Source organism: Lepisosteus oculatus, chromosome 5 (genome assembly GCF_040954835.1).
Source record: "Lepisosteus oculatus isolate fLepOcu1 chromosome 5, fLepOcu1.hap2, whole genome shotgun sequence".
NCBI classification, from domain to species: domain Eukaryota; kingdom Metazoa; phylum Chordata; class Actinopteri; order Semionotiformes; family Lepisosteidae; genus Lepisosteus; species Lepisosteus oculatus.
The window spans coordinates 19,160,091-19,179,221 of record NC_090700.1 but is presented as its reverse complement, the minus strand read 5'-3'; the positions used below and the strand labels follow the sequence as shown (position 1 = coordinate 19,179,221).

The following is a 19,131-nucleotide window of genomic DNA, read 5'->3' as shown; positions in this document are numbered from 1 at the left end:
TGCTTGGCTCATGTTTTGACATTGGTTATTAAACATGGTGAGAAAACTATATTTTATATGTGCTACCCTAGAAAGAGGTTTAGAAGAAAGAAATAAAAATGTACTGTATACTGTACATACATTAAATGTAGTTTTGCAATTTGAGTCAGAAAGTATTTGGAGATGTCATTAAATGACAGAAATTATAACACACATTTTCATGGATTTTCTGGAAAGACATCTTTACAGCTCTCCAGTAGAAGTACCTAAAGCCTTTTCTTTTCATTTCCAAGGAGATGATTCATGTGATACTATACACTGGCAAAATGTTCATTAAGGGATGCCTCAATTCACAACCTAAGGCTTCTGCGCTTGAGAACAGTCTCTTATTGCTGTTTCATCAAGGTGCTATACTGTTTGGAACACATAAACTATAATAAGATGGTGGATTTTGCCATGTCTCCAAAACAACAATTTGACCAGAGGCAAGGAAATTGGTTTCTTCCATTCTCAGAATCTGGACATGAAATCTATAGAACATGATTAGCAGCTATGTAAGGACCATATCAACACCACATTAAAAATGACCAACCAGAAGGAAAGACTCACAAAATATAGCTAGTGCAAACTACGAACCTTGCTGGAATCCTGGGCAGTCGGTTTAAAGAACAGCTTAACTGGTTTCTAAAAATATGGGCTAGGGTGTGTATATTTTTCTTTCCATGTATATCATTCTAGCTCATGGATCACTTTTATAACTTTAACTACACAGGGGTAATGGGAAAATTCTTAAATGTCAGTGAGCATTAAGTATGATTTGTTTATGTATTGTTACTATACAGTACATGAAGAGACAACATTGTCACGCCCTCTGCAGCCAGAATGCGCTCCTCCTCTGTCCTGTCCCTAGCTTCCTGAGCTTTGCTGTCCTTCCAGTGTCTCTCTCTGTCAGGGGCTATACTGCATATTTCCGGGTCACTCATTCACCTCCGCTCAGCATTGACGTTCAGATTTCCTGAGACCCGCCTAGCATCCAGGTCACCCCACGTCCACTGGCTGAGGGCATTGGTTTCTATACGACTCCTGAACTGCTGAGCACAGGGTGATCCCCCATTCCGCCACTACATATATGGGTCTTTTTCTGCTCTCCTGCCTCTCCACGGTTCGTCCCTTCTGACATCCGTGACAAACATTTAGCAATTACCACACCTTTTCTGCGAGTGTTAGAATATTACCATGAACAGTACATAAATGTAAACCTGAATGGCTCGCATAATGGATGTACTGCAACGCCTATGAATCTCTCAAAGCCACCTCCCCCCTGCACAATTCGTAATTTATCCAGCCTTGCTACAACACTTGCATTACTGTATGCAGAAAAGAGGAGAGTATTTAATAACAACAGCTTTCCAGGTTAGAATTTGCAAGTGCAAAGCTAAAATGCATATTTCGAAGTATAAAACTATGCACTTACTTTAAGGAAGAAGGAGAATCACTTAAGAATAAAGAAAGGGTAATGTAACGTGTGTTCTAAACTGCTTCTAGCAATGCATGCTATTATTCAATATTAATATTTCAATGATCTCCCAAACTATTGTGAGCTACCTGAGGCAAGCACTCCAATGTTTTTATAATTGGATATCATGAGCAGAGACTATTTATGATCATCATGTAGCAGGCCACCCTATAAACGCTCCCAAGGCAAATTTACTGACTGCCAACACTTTAACCAAAATGGATAATAATATGAAAACTAATTTCTTCAGTTCTAAAGATTGATATGAATAATACAGCACATTTCATTACTCTCTGATGTTTTGGGGTTCATTATTTCTCTTGGAAATATGGCGGCTTAATAAATTTACATTTCATCTGCTACAGATTGACAGAATTCATCACCACTGGCTCTTAACAGATAGAAGTAGAAGCATGAAAAAAAAGATACATTTTTCGCACTGCAGAACACATTATCTTTTAATAAGACCGGAGACAGACCTTTCTATATGATTTAATATTGGAATATGTGTGCAAATTTCTGTTTAAATATTTATATTCCAATCCTCAATCCCTGCATTGCAAATTTTCCTCTAATAAATGGAATTTATTCAGATAATGTTATTCTGTCTCGCATGCAGAAATGTTTACATGCCTGTGCATTGCCTTTTCTGTATTCTGTATTATTTTCTACACAGATTTTTAAATTGTAACATTCTTTCATCCATCTGAGATAAAGACTCATAAAATGCTTTCAGAACTATTTTCCATAACTTTTGTTTCTGAATAGTTGTATAGCAACAAAAACAGTGCCAAAAGCGCTCCAGTGACACAAAAATCTGTAAGACAAAAAATAAACAGAATGGATTTTTCAGTAATAGAAAAGACACTGCTTTCTTCTTTAAATACATAAAATAGCTATGATTTCTGGAGCAATTCCTTTTTCATGAAACTCACTGTCAATACTCTAAAACCACAAAGACACTCATTGCTCATATTATAGATGACAACTTCTCTTCCAGGGATATTTCAAGGTTAAAAATTAATATTAATGAAGCTGGCACCTTCTGTGTGCTTGTCAGGATAGCAAGCTCAAATATTGTGCGATCATTTACACTGTTCATTACATCAATATTACAGTATACAGTATATAGTGGTATTTGAATACAGTAAATACTTGGAAAGGACAGTGGGGTTCCATTTTAATGATCTGCAACTGATATTGGGAAACAAAAAAAAGCAGAAAAACTAAAATGTGGTTATATACAGATAATACTGTGAAACCATTCAAAACAAAATAACAGAATAAAAATAAAGATGATGATGAAAGCCAGGCTATACACCAACATTTTAATCACTGTTGTACTAAGAAACACCCATAAATAGGCAGATCCAGACAATACTGTTAGACGGTGTGAGCAGCAATTGGGTTCTTACCAAAACATAAGAAAATATACTGTATTACAAAATGAGATACTGGACCACTCTGACCACCTTGTTAGAAATTAATTGTTAGAAATTAATTTGCCACCAACATTTCACCCACCCCTATTTTTTTAAATATCCCAGACTGTTATAAATCTCCACAAGAGAAAGAAAATCTTACTGTCATTGCTAAATGCACCTTCTCTTATTTTCCATGTGACAATGTCCATTTTTTGTAGTTTAACTTGACAGCAATCTCATGGTTTGACCTTTTAAATACCCCTGAGGATTCTAAGAACCTAAATCAAATCCCCTTGTAATCTACTCTGTTTGAGACCAAAGGAAGTCAGTTCCTTTTGCCTGTCTCTACATGAAATTCATTTGAGACCAGGAATTAGTCTGGTCACTTGTGTCTGAACTCCTTCAAGGTGGCAATATCCCTTCTGTTACTGTAGGTGATGATCACACCTCACCATATTGTTGAACTCAATGTTTTATTAGTGCTGGTTATAATATAGTACAACGTCTTTCAGTTAGAACTGTACATATGTGTTATAATTCAGAATATTCTGTTGGCATTTTTTCAGTATTATATACAGAATATTGAGCACTGATGAGTCATTGTAACTTACTAAATCCAGTTCATAAGCTGTTTTTTTTTAAAGCTATACATTTGCTGTTTGCAGTACATTTCCACTACCTGCATGTAGCACATTTGACAGTATGGAAAAAAAAACTAATATCTAATATCTACAATTTCATATAGATAAATATTAATATCTATTTTTTGCATCTGATACTTGATACTGCTATTACAGTAGTGACTTATTTTTGTATGATCATTGATAAATGTTTTAAAAAAGTGTGTGATGTTCCTAAGATAGGTTCTTGTGGTATACCACTAATTAACCAAGCCCTGTTATAGGTGCCTTCTTTCATTCTTTCATCCTTACCATTAGTTTTGTTTGCATCAGCTCATTGGTAATCAATGCATTTGCATTGTAGTTGGATAATTTTATATTTAAATTAAAATGGAAAATATAACCCTTTTTGGTGAACTTTAGTGAAGTCTTGATAATCTTTATAGTTTAAATGCAACTCCATTTTGCTAATGAATAAATAACCATGACAAAATTTAAATTTACTGACATTGACACCTTGATTATGAATAAAATAAATAAGGGAATTAGTCATGCTGAATTTCCATATCAGTTCAATGTAGTCTGTTTCAATTACAAGTCACTATTATTTTTTCATTTTGAATAGGGTGAGAATTATCTGATATTTAAAGTAACAAATTCATGTTGGGATTGTATCACTGTAGCCTTGGTTGATTATGCATTCTTCAATTAAGACTCTAGGCAAGATCTACTCAGGGATTAATTAATGCCTTTGTCTGTAAACCATCTGTAAAAGATTTTATACAAGCTCTGAGCAAACCTTGGCATGTTAAAGGAAGTTTGAAAGCTCAGATCCATTATATGAAAATTGAAGGACAGTAAATTACTCTACAGCAGTCACAGGCACAAGTAAAATACCTATTCTTTCCCATATAAGCAGACATGAAACATAAAAAAATTCACTGTTGATTTTCAATGGCACTGAAACCTACTGTAGACATTTATTTTCTAAAGCACTTCTATGATCTCTGATTATCTCTAATAATATCCTTGAGACTGCATCAATGCAATATTTGTAACGTAGCACAATGATGACAATGTACCATAATAATATAACTTAAAAAACCAAAACCAATAAAACAAAATTAACCATAACCCCAATTACCTATTGTTTGTTCTTTTAGTAACACTTGCAAAAAAAGGTTTAAATCATGACAAACTATTATAACATTTCTGTGAATAAAAAGCCCATAGTAATGAAATACATAGAAAAAAATTCAAGAGTGAAGTTTGTTTTCTTGTCATATATATACTAAATATACTAAAACTTGCCTCAAGGAAGAACCACTTTAAGGTAGTTATTATAGTGTTGACATTTTGACCTTGAAAGCGGTCTTATGATTCTACTCCTTTTTTCAGAAATTTGAAATGATTGAGGGGCTTTTTAGGCCAAGTCTTACCAGAGACAGGTAAACAAACTACAACTCTGGCATAATTTGATTTTTTTTAATTTTATATGCATTAAGAAATGTTCATGGATCCTGCTTTCATGTTTAACAAGCACTTCAGCCATAAAAAAATAATTTGCTTAATGAATGAATAAAATACAGTATCTATGATGATGAGCACTCCTTTTGACCCTTATGATTAGTATCCAATGCAGAAGGTGTAATTTGTTAATGGAGCAGTTAATTTCATTAACCCCGTTTGTCATGCTTAATAATATTTATCTATCCATCCATTTTGAGGTTGTTTTTCCTAGTTAGGGATATGAGCTTGTAACTTGCTCTTAAGTGATTGAACATTTTGAATTACATCAGGCCTGAGTTCCCATAAAATGGCCTTCAAACACACCACTTTAAAAGGCATGTAGGCTTTAAAATCTAGTATTACATTCCTAGTGGAAATGCAGTAGAAAGGATCCAGTGGTACAGTATCTATCGATGACCCATACCTTTCAGGACACAGGATTTAGCACACCACTTGTACACAAGAGACGTTTTACATTCTACTGAAAATTATTAAACAACAAGTAGAATTTAACTAGAATTTAACAGTTGAGACCAGTAAGAAGTGACTTGCTAATTTGCACTGAAAGCACCTGAAGTTTCCACTAGAGATTAAATTATCAATTGAAGATAAACATGATTTTTTCCAATTAAACACTAATAGAAATATATAAAAACATAAACAAGTAATCAATATTCTGAATTAATATATTTTCAAAGCAACTAAGATAAAAGTACAGTTGAATAGTTAATAGAGATTGTACTACAAGTTAATCTCTTAATTTGATAGTTTTTAAACAATATAGCTATAAAGTCTTATGCTCCATTACCAAATAAAAAAAAATCAGTCCATCTAACAAATTAAATGGTCAACATTTGTTAAACTTTTCCATTTCCAAAAAAAAGAGTTGTTCTTCTCTTTGCAGCAAAATAATTGTGTAAATGTTTTTGTTAAAGTGAGCATAAATATCAGTAAGCCAAACACAAGGTTGTGAGTATGTGTCAACAGTGTTATACTAATTAAAAACAACATTAAAGAATGATACTGACTTGGACAAAATTATGCTTGTGCTTTGAAAATAATTGGTTATGCAAACTAAATTGAAATTTGATCTCTGTAAACATGAATGAAGAATAAGCGAGATTGAATTATCTGGTCATTTAATTGCTTTCAAGCAACACCAACAATCCTGCAAAAAATATGCACTGGTTGTAACTACTTCAGCATATTTTGGGAAGCTACTGTAATAGAACATGGAAAATGTAATTCTAGAAACCCCTTTCGACAACTAATCTTTTCAATCCAGTTAAGAATACCTCTCTTTAAGAGTCTATGAACCAATGCAATCAATTTTCTTGGGAAGTATTGTGAAGTATTGTGAAGTACCTTAAAATGCTGTTTTCTGAAAAAGTAGCATTAATAAAACATACAGAATTCTCAAAATAATCTTTTTAAGCAGTTCTGAGATTCTGTTCTGAAAGATGCAACATGATGTACTGTAAATAACATTTATAATAACACTTATACGGTAGTCTAAAAATACCTTTTATCATCTTTCCATTTCTATTTTTCTGAATTTCAAAACTACATTTATGAAGTGATGATTCATAAAAATATACCTAATCAATTATGCATTGAATGTATGCAAAAATAGGCATTTTTGGAAAAGGATGCACTGAAAAGATTCACTGGTTACAATTTTAAGGTATTTTTTTTAAATAGAAACATTATTGTTATGCATCACCATGTGTTTCTTACAATTGTGTAAAGTTCATATTTGAGCCTTGGGGCTTATCACACTGGAGCTTATATTGCTTTTTGCTGTGTTAAGTGGTCTGACAGTATGTGATTCCCCCCTAGCAAGAGATGCTAACCCACTGCAGGGTATGATTTTTGATGCATGAACTAGGGCAATCAGGATAAAGTACCTTACTCAAACACACAGCAGAAGTGCAGTGTCCATTCGAGTTAGACTTGAACCCACAACTTTCCAGTCAGAAGTCCAGAGGGCTTAACAGGTGACAAACTGGATGGGATTTTTAATTACTGTTATAGATATCTTTTTATAATAGTTCACTATTAGAGGCTGAAATCCTTGTTAGGCTTTGCATTCCCTTATGCACTGTCCTTTTTATGTTTATGGCTTACACCTCTGATATGCCCTTCAGCATCACCAGAAGATCATAAAAAACAGCACAGCAAAAGCCTTAGCTTTACTATTCCCTGGGATATTACAGGCTGATGTTGGTGTGTTAACAGCTCAGTATTTATACAGTAGTGTGTGCAGTAATAACAATAAGTCAATGGATTTTGTGTTGACATCCTGTAAGAAGGAATCAAAGGACACCAGTTGATCATGCTACCCGCTACATATTGAGCTGATAGTGAATGCATGAACAAAGACATCTTGAAAACACAGTGCAAATGGATTTCACACTTATGATAACACTAATGTTAACTATGGGATGAAAAATGGGAGGTATATTATTAAAACAACTCTAGCAACACAGGAACGCACAACAAAATATGCCGTCAGAGACATCATTGCTTGCTCTTCGGAATGGTGCGTTTCTTTTCCATTTTTATCTATTCTAAGTAACTTCTAGGCACCTTGTCTTTGCACTTCCCATGCAGCTTGCAGTGTGAGCCATGCAGTTAAAACATTTTTAGACAGAGTAAAAAGGATCAGGCCATGCTATGTTGTCAAAGACAGCTGTACTGTGTTTTACTGCTTGATGGGGGAGGCTGTTAGGTTATATAAGCAGGTGAGGATGATTCACATCAAAAAGATTAAAATTAAAATTACTGACTAGACGGTTCAATAAGTCAATTATGCCAATTTCCTGCTGAATTCAAAATTCAGCAATTTGCATCTGACGTGGGGATGGTAGGCAGTTGCCAAGACAATGGGATTTAAGGATGCTTGTTAATGCTGAGCACCTCACATATGGGTTGCGGCAGTAATCACTTTTGAATTCAGCTTTTAAAGTGCAATAGAGCAAAGAAATTAATAAATATGAAAATATATATTTTGTCAGCTTCTCTTCACAGGCAGTCCACCTTAAGACAGATCACTGAATAATTAGTCAATTTAGAGGCACTGGACACTTCAGACTGATTAAAAAGAAATGAATGCACAAAGGTGTTTGTTGTGGGTCATGGTGGTTTAATTAGATTGAAAAACAAATTACAGAGCCTGATTGTTAAATATTGGGAATCTGGTAGGAGACTGTCATTTTAAGAAACGTTGTTTTTAACCTGAAACAAGTATGATGGCTACTTGAAATTTCAATTCATTGAGGACAAAGGGACCAAATTGTCTTAATTTCTATCTCTTTAGTAGAAAACCATAAAAGCAAAAGTGGAACTTGTAATGTGGTTTCTAAGATTATTTAAAGTGTCTCTATTGAAATTTAATGAATAAGCGAATATTTGGAGTAATTCATATTCAACTCCAGTGTTTAATGATTTTTTCCTTGTGCTTTATTTTAAATTGTAGCAATATTTCTTCCTTTGATGCAAGCTTAATGTGGCAGACCATCAATAACTGCAAAATATGACAAAGTAAAAAGACCTTTACATTACATTTCAATTCCTCTAGTGTGCCTATCATTTTCAAAGAAAGGGGGTAAGAGGCACTCAGGATGCTCATTTCCTCTTTTACTGTTTCTCTTGGGACCACAGAGATATAAACATGCCTGACCAGTTAGGCTGAATCAATATGGCTGTTGCAAAAAAAAAAGTAGCCGCCTACTTGGAATACTTAAGATCTTTGAGGGTATCATAAAGAATCGTCTTTGGTTTTTTCCATTTTAAATAAAAATGTTCCTCTTGAATGGCCCTAACTGTAAAAAGAAATAAAATGTTACAGTATTTAACTTGTTTTACCATTAAAGAACCATGAAAAAGATAGTTACGGAGCAAGGAGTGAGAAAAATTGCACTATCTTGTCTCATTTTGTATGTGAACTTTTCTCCTTATTACTTAGATCCTGACTTTTTGTTTATTTCTAAGTCTGATGTCCTCAGCTTCAAGATGGAAGCTCACTTGCTGAAGAAGCATTCAGCACCTCTCTCAGCTGCTGAGGAAAAAGTGATTAGATCAGCTGCCAAGGCAGCAGGTTTTGCAGACAAGCTAATGATGTTAGATATTGTAGATGGCAATCTGAATGGACACACCTATCCTAATAGAGTGTAAACCCTCTTTAAATTTGTTTATGAACATAAAAAATGAATTTGAATGATAAACAATTACTGGCATCAATTAACAGCTGTGGCAACATTTGCTAAACAATGCCAATTGAGAGAGAGAGTTATTTATACAGTATGCAGTCTTAGCTGACGTCACTGTTGATCCAATTGGTAATAGGGCCAGTTTAGCACCCCATCAAGTCTGTATTTCCAGGGCATATACTGAACTCTAATTAAGAATTCTGTTTTTTCAGGTGCTTTCTGTAGTTACTTTTAATAAAATAGAAACCATTCCCTCCAGTATGGAATTGACAGTTACTGCCTTCACAAGAGCTAAAGAGAGATGAAGGCAGTATATACTCGTGCTCTGAACCATGAACTTTCAGGCCATCCACTTGATTTACACTGTGATGTGCCCTTGGCCTGCAGCAGAGCTGAAGCTCCAGTAGGAGTATTGATGCAGCTCTCACCCAATACACTCCAGGTTCACAAGAGCCCTGCAAACATAGGGAGTGCTGCTGCAAGGCATACGAAGCGGTTGACTTTGATCCATCAGACTCTGCTATTTTATTCCTTGCAATAGATGCCTTTACTGGTTGAGCTGCTTGGGAAACCTGTAGCTGGAAATGTTGTATCATCTGGGAAATGCCCTGTACCCACTACTCAAATTACAAAACACCGGCACATAAGTTATTGTTAATACATAAATACAATTATGTATCATTCTCAAGTGCTAAATAAAATTACTGGCATTATATTATCTGCATACCAGACATTTCACAGATTTAAAGTAAGCTTTAATTTACTGTCCATTTTTTAATCCATATTCTAAAATAATTTGGTAAATTTTAGAAAGGAGAAAATTCATAAAACATATTCTCAGGGCTCTCTAGCAAAATCTATTTATTTGTCAGTTTGTTTGGTTATATTAACCAAACATTCCATGTACGTTTTTATTAAAATAACCGATGATATTATATCTCTATTTTCTTTTGTGGTTCAAATTACTCCTGTTGGATGTAGTAGTGTTTCTGTTCAATAGAACACATTGTGGTTTAATAAAAACCCCTTTAACATTACTTGTTTAAATGTTTTTTGTGGTTTGTGTCACATTTAATTATATACTCTATTAACCTGTATGTATGGCAGAGAAATTCTAGTGAAGATGGTAAAGCTCTTTAGTTGCTCCATAGTAATTAATCAAAATCAGGCTTCCGAATATTATTGAATCGCAAGGAAGTCTTCCTCTTGTGTGAAATTCTCATCACTTATGTGAGAGCTTGTCATGACAATATGCTGATAGAACATTCCCCAGAAAGTTGTGGCTAAAAACCTACTGCCCTCAACTGCCTGATCCATTGGAAGAAGACAAATACAGTAGAACTACATTCCCCAGAAAGCTGTGCCTAATGACCTGCTGCCTTCAACTACGTCACCAACTGGAAGAAGACAAATAGAACTACATACCCAGAAAGCTGTGGTCAATGTCCTTCTGACCTAATCTACCTGACCAATTAGATGAAGACAAATAGAACTGCATTCCCAGAAAGCTGTGGCCAATGGCCTGCTGACCTCAATTACCTGACCAATTGGAAGAAGACAAACAGACAGGTGACCGTTAATACCAGCAAGCTTGGAGGCTTCCAAGATGGCTTGTGACCTCTATCTGCTAGAACAATGTTATTTGATTACCTTCTTACTCCTTTTATCCTTTGTTATTTGCAGCACCAAAGTATAGAAAGTTCAAGAAGGCAACTGAAGGATTGATGCACACTATAGTGTGATCTTTCAGAAGAGTATGGTTTTTGCAGGAATTTCATTTTAGAAAATAATTTTCTTAACAGATGTAGTTTGTGGAAGAGAGGTTTTTTTAGGCTGATAACCATCTTAACTGCCCAGTTACTTATATAGTTACAGCTTGAAGTAAAAGCCAGCTTACTGTTTGGCTTTGGTTTATTTTTCCTTGCACTGCTTAAATAATGAGCACTCTTATATTTTACCTTACTTCTGTCTTTGTATGTCTGTCACCTATAAAAAAATATCCTGATACACCATTCCCCTGGTAATGCCACACTATTAAATTGTTAAGTTCCATTAATGGACTTTTAATCATGATTAATATCAGTGTATGAAAAAGCTATGGGGTGCCCCTGGAGTCATGGTGTGTGCAATGATGGTGCACTCCGAATTTTAAGTATGCATTAAGAGAAGGACAGAACAAAAGTTCTGACATTGACCTAAGATAATCTATTAAAGCTGTTTATGATAAGACAAAGCTTTTGTTTCCAAAAGTTAAAAAAAACATGAATAACACTTTCATTAACAAAAATTAACTTAAGTACTGTAATTATTTACCGAAAGGAACTGCTGCATACCTTTCAGAAACCTAATTATTATTTTAGAAAAGCAAGGGATGTCTCAGTTCCATCTATACGGTATATTCAGGACAAAGTAGAAGAGAAATTTGGTTCTATAAATAAATAAACATTAAATATAATACAGTCTGTTTCTGAATATTGAACAAAGGTGTAAAAATTGCTTTCATTTTGTGGTTCTGTACAACTAATACACCAAATGTCATAACAATGTTGATTATTTTGGCAACCAAAGTGCATGTGCTTGGAAACTGGGAGCAGCTGTCTTACATATCACAATTAAAGACTTAATTCTTAATCCTCAAATAATATCACTGTCAAAAAATGGTGCAGACATTCTTTAGAGCTTCTTCACTATGAAATGTATATTTATAAATAAAGCAAGTCCTTAAAACATGTACTGTGTGTTATCTTTGCAAGGCAAAACATTTGCCATGACAGTGTTTTCTTCATAATAGTACTACTGTCTGCACCATTTTTTGATGTTTAAGTTTGATTGGTTGTGTCAAATCTTTTGGTTCTCTGTCTCTATTAGTTATTGATGGTTTCTATTATATCAAAATTCCTCCATGAAGTTATCTTCTTATAATAAATTGCAGACGATTCAGTATTCTACAAAAGAACTGTACATATCCTGCATTGAAAAGGTTAAATATTAAAATATTACTTCCTACTTTTTTAAGAGTAATCTATTAAATGATTGTTTCATTAACTGAGGCAAACTGTCCCAGAGGGAGCAAAATATATATCTCAGAGTAATTAATCAATTCTATTGAAAAACAGCTGCTTGAATTTAAATAAATTGCCCTGCAGCAGCTACCCTATGAAAGTGGATCATCATTTTTTCATCGAAGTGAAAAAAGTTAGATGTGGTCTTACAGCAAACAAGGATGCTTTAAAAAAAAACACAATAATCAAAATTATTCTAAAATATGCCGTAGATTCCAATAAATAATGTTCTTGTTCTGGCAGTTTTATTTTTTGTTGTGCTTTAAAGGATTTCATTGGGTTGAATTACATGTGCTTAATTTATTATTATTTTTATATTGGGTTGAGTTGCATGTGCTTGATTTATTATTATTTATTATCACATTGGTTTGGGGGTCCGATTTTCAATGCTGATCAACGTCTAATTTTTGTCTCCCCTGCAACCCATATATGACAACAAGAAGTAATACTTGTGAGTGTTCCTTAAGCTCAGAGGGTATCCAAGGAGTCAAAACCTTTAAGTGAATCAACCCCCAAGATCACCCTCATCCCTGTGTGTTTTCATGTATAATAAAGAATAACCAGCAATGTTCCAGGCACATTTCTCCTAACACTGCTCAGCTTACCTTACCATCATGAAGCCTGGTGATCAGGTCAAAAATCTAAACACCTTTAAACTTCACTGATTACGTTCATATTTAGTGAAAAGAGAAAATTGATCAGGAAGGCAATAATTATTTAGAAAATTGCACTTTTCATGCAGGAAAAGTATTGATCATGCTGTGAAGAGCCAAGATCATGGAGTGACTTAATCAGTGCCTTATCTATATCTTCTGTGATGCTCTCTGTGTCAGAAAAGGTAGAACATATTTACCTTTTGCAGGGCCTGGTAATTCTTTGGGTGTTGTCATGGCTGCAGGCAGTGTAAGCAATAAAAGAAGATGAGGGGAACAATATCACGGATAAAAAGAGTCACATGAAGACAGAACAAATCACATGCTTTTGCTCAACTGGACCAATATGCATACAATGACAATGCTCTGAAACCTGTACTTCAGATTTGAAACCACACCTGAAGCATATTGCCAGCACTCAAAAACAGCAGGCTTGAACTTTCTTTGACTGTAATCAACAAATGGTAAGGGGAAAAAAAATCAAAACTTTTACAACTATGCTTTTGCTTGTCTAAGGTGCTGAGCATTATGTACAGTACGGAAAAATGCAAAAGAAAGCTTGAAAATGCCAGGAGAGGAAACCATATGTGCTTTCTGTCCCAAAAAAGATACATTCTACACAGACACAAATACGCACACCAGTGCAAATTTTCCCAAAAGCCAATTAACCTACCAGTATGTTTTTGGACTGTGGGAGGAAACTGGAGCACCCAGATGAAACCCATATGAAAACAGGGAGAACATACAATCTCCACACAGATAGCACACCAGATCTGGAACTGAACACAGGGTCCCAGCTCTGTGAGGCAGGAATGCTAACCACTGCACCACCATCCCACCCAAGTCATATTTACTATAAATTTTATTCTGGGGACTCAATTTAAATTAAGTGGAAATCGGCAAACAGTTTATGATTATAAGGCAATCTAACAAAGCTAGATGGTATAATTCCTGAACCTGATTCTTCTTTTCAAGGGAAGCACAGCTTAGTGCTTGATTACAAGGAAATGCAGATCTAGAACTGAAAAGCCTTTGTCTCTAAGTGACACATTCTAATTACATTGTGGTCTCCACCTTTTCGAGATGTGTCTTAATTAGACACTATGAACCCTTATTTCGAATTTATATTCTTTCCATTGCAATCAAGATATTAATCAAGATAATCTTAGAAACTACTGATTCTTAATGAAACTGTTAACTAAACAAAAAAGGGGTGATGGATTATATGATGGATTATAACCTGCGTTGGCTATTGGTCGTATATTGCTACACGTTTCCACTTACCGTTTCACGGATTTACCAAAGACCTCCTTCAGTGCCAAAATCGAAAATAGGAGCACTGCTTGTCTTTTGTCAGCATGCAAAAATTTAGCCAAATGAAAAAATGCAGGTTTATTAGTTTGCAAATTTGATTCACAGAATGCCTCTTTAACAAAAACTTCAAAGGAAGAGTTGATTATTTTACTGTTGTGTGTGACCGGGTATCAAGAGATTAACTAGACATACTGTATCAGTATTCCTTATCTTTAAGGCAAGATCATGTGCAGTCTCTGGAGTATTGGAGTCAGACTGATTGGAGCACTACAACTGTCCCTTATCAATTGAGGCAGGCACAATGTCCAGAGGCCAGGTGTCCAGGCAGGTTTAGAAACATCTTGAAATTACTAGAAAAGTCTTGAGGCCAGAAAGCAACCCCTTTTTATGATGGTAAATAAAACAGCCACCATTCATACAGTACATTCCCACTCGAAGCTCCGTGATCTCACTTACCAGTGAATATGAAATAGCACTGTGAGTAGGTTTCCTATTTGCAGGCAACTCTAAGGAAATCTACCAGGCTGTTTGAGCCTAGAAGATATCCATCTTAGAATTTAGGCAAAGTGACTTATATTTTATAGCTGTGCATATATGAATACTATTATAAATTAAGAAAAATGTTAATTTATTTTTTCCCTCATTAGCAAGGAAGGCTAATTGTAAATAACAGTAGTAGACATTCTAGATTTGTTTCATTCTATTAATAATTATAAATTAGAAACAAAGAACCCAAATGCTTTCATTTATTATTGCCATTGTATTCACTGACAACAATAAGTTTCACAAATCAGTTGGTAAACTGAGGTTAGGGCTTGATTGTATATTTAGAATTTTAGCCTCATTTATATTATTTGATCACAACATGCCGACATGTAACATTATGAAAGACTGGTCAATAGTTCTGTGTCTGGTTTTCAGGTCTGTGAGATACTGAGTTCTTTTTAGAGGTACAGGGATTAAGTTATTTTTAAAATAAGGTATTTTTGTAAAGTAATGATAATAAAACACAGCACTTTCTTGTAAACTGCAATTGCTGTGCAGGGCAATTGCAGGTAAGCAGAATAGATCACCATTACATAAAAAAAAATAGTTCTCTGTGTTAAAAAAAGAAAGACCTAACAGCATGAAGATTGAATCTTGAAAAGTGAGCTCAAACTGCTAAGTGCTGTACTGAGACATATCTACATTGAGTAATGACAGCAGGCATTTCAAGATTTAAAATCCAAACCATCTACCCGCCCATTTTCTAACTAATTCCTCCAGTTCATCCAGTCCTCCTGCATGGCTGCAGGAGAGCCAAAGCCTTGCACAATTTTCATTTCTTTTTCCTTTCTTTTTTGAAAAACAAACATATCCAATTTATATCCATTAAAATAATGCTTTCAGCAGTTTTACCAGTAACTTTGCTCCACTAACACTGGCTGATCATATACAACTGCAATACACATTACGACAAGATGAGCAAAGTGTAATGGTGACCTGCAATGAAAAGCAGTGCAAAATTATTTTGGCTAAATACTGAATGGCAAGGGAAGAGAAAAAGCTTAGACTAGAATCCCCAGAGACTAAAAGTAGCCAAATCAAAGCAGAATTGTTCTGAGACAAGAAGTTCAAGAGGAGACGCTGGATATGATGTTAAAGCTCAAGATCATGATTTTTTTATATACTGTAGTGTATTTTTGCTGAAAAAATGTACTGTACTTTCAATTTTCAATTCAAATTGTCAATGTTTTTTTTCATAAGATTTTCAAAAAACATAAAAGGTTAAGTTGCGCAGTTATTTATGGATCATGCTGTGCATACTCAGCATCTTCAGTGGGCATTCAATGGAATCAAATAAATTTTCTGTATAGATGTCTCTATCTCTGCCGCTGCTTTGTTTAAAATGACCATAAGAAGAGTCAATGAAATTGGGAATGTTTGGCATTTTTTGAGTCATGTAATGAATGTACTGTACAGTACTACACCCTTTCTTAAAAAAATGGCTATAGTAGTACCATTTTCTAATCTATTAAATCACCATAGGTTTTCCAAAAATGACTACTAGTTTTGTAAAAATAATAAAATCCGAAAGTGCAGAGAATTTGGTGTAGGCATGAGGTCATCTAGCATGCTAGTTTTTAGCCCTTACACTTGATTTCGGTTTCTCATATGAGTGGTGCTTTAGTATAAGACGCCACTGTAAGAATCCATTGATCTAATTATGCACATTTAATTGTGAGGGATATGAGGTAATAATGTTTTGTCAAATGCATTCTGGGATGATTTGAATTAAAATGTGCACTCTTGAAATTATGTTTAACATAGTGGGAGTTTCAATATTTACATTTCCCAATAATATTCTCCCATTATTAATATTCTCCCTATTATTTGTGATTTCCGTTTGATTTTGTGTTAAAATACCCTATTTATAACCATTGAGCCCTCCTAGACAGCTTAATATAAGCAGAAAACAAATAAGAAAAATTATGCTCTTGAAACAACTTACAGTTTTCAATTTTAGAAGATTTACAGAATTCAAGATTGTTGTCAGATCTGAGCTACCTTCTTGAAAAATTCAGAATATGCCAGATTTACCAGAAATATAAATGTAAATACCTCCTGTACTCTCGGGCACTAGAAATTCACTATACTGTACCTTTCAGCTGAAACTGTGCTCATTTAATGATAACTGTTTAAAACCAAATCCATGGTCTCATTAAAATCGCGATCACCATGATGCCCACAGGCCCTTGAGGGTCTTCTCTCATTTCCCTAATGACCCATCATTACAACATTAAATGCGGAAAAAGAAAATTGCACACTGAAAATCTAACCAGAATATTCTCAAATACTGTAAACTTTCTTTTTCACTTTTAGGGGAGTTATAACTATCCTAATCTACTAAACTGAAGCTTGATTAAAATGTAAAATTGCACTTATTTTTTCACATAATGAATAAATGATTTAGATTGTTGACTTACAGTACATGAGCAGAGTTTAAATTTAGAAGATTTGCATGGAGAGTTTGGATTTTCAAAATGTTTATACTGCATGATACCCCAAATACCTAGGGGGTGGTATATGCTGCTTGGCAACACGATTTAGAGCATTTAGCTGCAATATCAACAGTATATGGTTTCTAATGTGATTCCTGGAATAGCTCATTTTCTTAGATTACATCTGCTCTGCATGACATGAGTGTTTTTTTTCCATTTCACATTTGAGTTCAATTTGAAAAATATAAGAAAGGATATACTGTAAGTGAGATGGGGCCATCTGGCCCATTTTGTTCAATTCGTAGTTTAGTAGCTAAATTAAACTAAAATTATATCTTATTTCTTAAAAGATAATGGACCCCTACCTTGCTGGAAAGCCTGATATCCAGTACTCTGTATAAAGAAGTCTTTCCTAAAAGGGAAAATTAATTCCCTTTTAGTGACCACATGTCCTGGTTTTGCTTCTGACTATTTCTAACCACTCCCCAGGATTGACCATATCTACAGTATACCCCTTAGAATCTTAAATACTTGCATCCATTCTGCTCTTAATCGCCTTTACTCTAGAAATGTATTTATTTCCATTATCCTGTCTCAACATGAGGAATCATTCATGTTGAAATTCTTAGATCTCTTTATACAACTAGACCTTTTTTGGTGAGGTGATCAAAAAAATGTCCTACATGAGGTCTTTCTAGGACATAGTAAAACTTAAACATGACATGTTTTGAATTACACACTTTTTGCTATACTACAAACCCAAGCATTTTTTTGCCTTTTAAATGCATCTACAGATTTTTTTGACGAGGACATAGAAGAATTTAGATATCCATCGAGATCATGTTGGTATCTTCCTGCCAAACTAGATTATCTATGCAATGGATTATGAATATTCCTACAGTGAGGTTCACTTTACACTTATCAATGTGAAAGTTCATTTGACATGTGTCTGTCCAGCTAATGATTTTGTTTAAGTGTAGCTGTAATTCCCTTCCAACAATTGCTGTTTGATACTACCCCTTTTTTGTATCATCTACAGATACACTGAAACAAGTTTATTTATTCTAGAAATTGTATCACATAAACATTATCTAGTTTGTTAACTATATCAGAATCTAAATTATTGATATACTGTCAAATGGATCCCTGTGGCACACCACTACTTACATCTTCCAAATTAAAAGATGTGTCAATTAAGATGACAATCTGTTTCTTGAAAAGTTCTTTATCCATTGATGAAATGTGTAAACATAACCTCAGATTACATTTTTTAAAACCCTTTACTAAGGACCTTTACAAAAGTTTACTACTGTTCCCTAAAATGTTAATGCTTTCTAAGCTTAGCTCTATAATTTCCAAAACTTCTGTCTATGAATATCTCTAATTTCCTTGAGTATCCGGAAACGGTATGTGACTGTGAAGGTATGGGGTACAATTTTGATTTATAGAAGTAATACTAAGTAGGCTCCATTAAACTTCAGATTCTTGTCATACCTATCCTGAGACTTATTATATATTATATTTCCTAGAGCGCCTTCAAAAAGATTCCGAGATATGAATAATAATAATAATAATAATAATAATTGCTTAAACTTATATAGTGCTTTTTCTGGACACTCCACTCAAAGTGCTTTACAGGTAATGGGGACTCCCCTCCACCACCACCAATGTGCAGCATCCACCTGGATGATGCGACGGCAGCCATAGTGCGCCAGAACGCTAACCACACATCAGCTATCAGTGGGGAGGAGAGCAGAGTAATGTAGTCAATTCATAGAGGGGGATTATTATTAAAATTCGAAATTTGGCCAGGACGCTGGGGTTACACCCTTACTCTTTTAAAAAAAAACACCCTGGCATTT

The 19,131-nt window shown here is 34.5% G+C and overlaps 1 protein-coding gene across 5 annotated transcripts in view; it reads right to left on the bottom strand.

The window, feature by feature from the left end:
- LOC102695255 (cell adhesion molecule 2) overlaps window positions 1-19,131 on the bottom strand; it is a 698,483-nt gene that overhangs the window by 11,978 nt on the left and 667,374 nt on the right. For 3 of the 5 annotated variants that reach the window (XM_015342014.2, XM_015342016.2, XM_015342019.2), the window contains one exon: window positions 13,175-13,213. The exons of the other annotated variants lie outside the window; for them this stretch is intronic. In XM_015342014.2, coding sequence (XP_015197500.1) covers window positions 13,175-13,213 — 39 coding nt within the window. The remainder of the gene's footprint in view (window positions 1-13,174; window positions 13,214-19,131) is intronic. 5 annotated transcript variants of the gene reach the window in all.